The sequence below is a fragment of the Cryptosporidium hominis genome, assembly GCF_000006425.1.
Source record: "Cryptosporidium hominis TU502 chromosome 4 CHRO014181, whole genome shotgun sequence".
Taxonomy (NCBI): Eukaryota; Apicomplexa; class Conoidasida; order Eucoccidiorida; family Cryptosporidiidae; genus Cryptosporidium; species Cryptosporidium hominis.
The window spans coordinates 462-1,843 of record NW_666744.1 but is presented as its reverse complement, the minus strand read 5'-3'; the positions used below and the strand labels follow the sequence as shown (position 1 = coordinate 1,843).

At 25.9% G+C, this 1,382-nt stretch overlaps 1 protein-coding gene across 1 annotated transcript; it reads left to right on the top strand.

Annotated features, from left to right (window-relative positions):
• Positions 1-214: 214 nt before the first annotated feature.
• Chro.40468 (hypothetical protein) lies at positions 215-1,180 on the top strand. Its single annotated transcript, XM_660066.1, has 1 exon — positions 215-1,180. One exon carries the CDS (start codon positions 215-217, stop codon positions 1,178-1,180), a length of 966 nt encoding a protein of 321 aa, XP_665158.1.
• The last annotated feature ends 202 nt before the right edge of the window (positions 1,181-1,382 follow it).

The window sequence follows — 1,382 nt, the reverse complement described above, 5'->3', positions numbered from 1 at the left end:
TAGGAAGAAAAAATTAAAATTAATTTGTTCAAGATTAATTTATATATAAATATATATATATGAAAATATATATATATTTATATATATATATACATACTTTTATATATTTTGCATGATTTTATAAAGTAGATTCAACGAGAAGAGTGAGTATTGAAGTGATATATATAATTAAAACAATAATACCTAAAAAAGAAGTAAGAATCATTTTATAAATATGGAAGATATTGACTTTCATTCAGATGGTAACTTGAAGAGTAGACAATTCAAATCTTCAATTCGTGTTGCACGAAAACGAGCGGATATTCAAACATCTTTAAAAGAGCTCGAGCAAGAAATTAAAGAACCAGCTGGTATGGTATGGGCATGTTGTTTTGCAAATGAAATAGACTTCCCAATGATTCTTGAAGCTTGGAAACAAGGAGATTTATCTTCTAAACAAATACATATTGAAATGACATTTAGTGAGGTAGTATGCTTAAGATGGCTGCAAAACAGAATTTGTTATGTTTTTAAATTTGGCTGTGTTGTTGGATGGGACTTAACAAGAGCCGAGAGGGTTGCAATAGTCAATATATTAAAAACATTTATTAAACAACCATTACATATAAGAACTGATGAATCTCAGGATGATGATATGACTTATGTTTGGGGAGAAAGACCATCCATTAAGCAAGATAACATTCATTTAGTTTCTGATTCATTATTAGAAAGATTAAGTTATAGCTATGCATTAAGTCAAAGTGTAAAACTTTCTGTTTTTGAAAGTGTTGTTGATCAAAATATTGATAGTACCAGATCACTCCCAGAAAGCTTGGCTAAAAGTGGTACAATCAAAGATAATAGAGAAGATATTAGTAAAAGAATTGGTGAACTTTTTATTAATCGTTTTTATATTAATTTGCAAACTGATATTTTAGATACACCAGATATATTTTGGGATTTGCAAGATTATGAGCCACATTACATTACTTGCAGAAATTATTTAGATATACCTAAAAGAGTTGAAATCCTTAATCAAAGATTGGATATCATTAAAGATTTATATGATATGCTAAATAATGAGCTATCCCTTCAACACGGTTATAAGCTTGAATGGATTGTTATTTATTTGATTTGTGCTGAAATTGTTATTGAGGTTGTTTGGAATATATTAATTAGAGATATTTTCAACCTTGTATAAGAATTTTTGTTATTTGAATTTTAACATTCAAATTAACTGTTTTTTTTTCAGTAGGAATTCATAATATTAACTATTAAATATATAAAATTATTCGAATATAAATATTAAGTTTTTTTTTTTTGTGATTATTTTTTGGTTAAATAATAAATTACACGTAATCATTTGCACACGAACTTTTTTTTAATTTAATATTTTGTTCTAT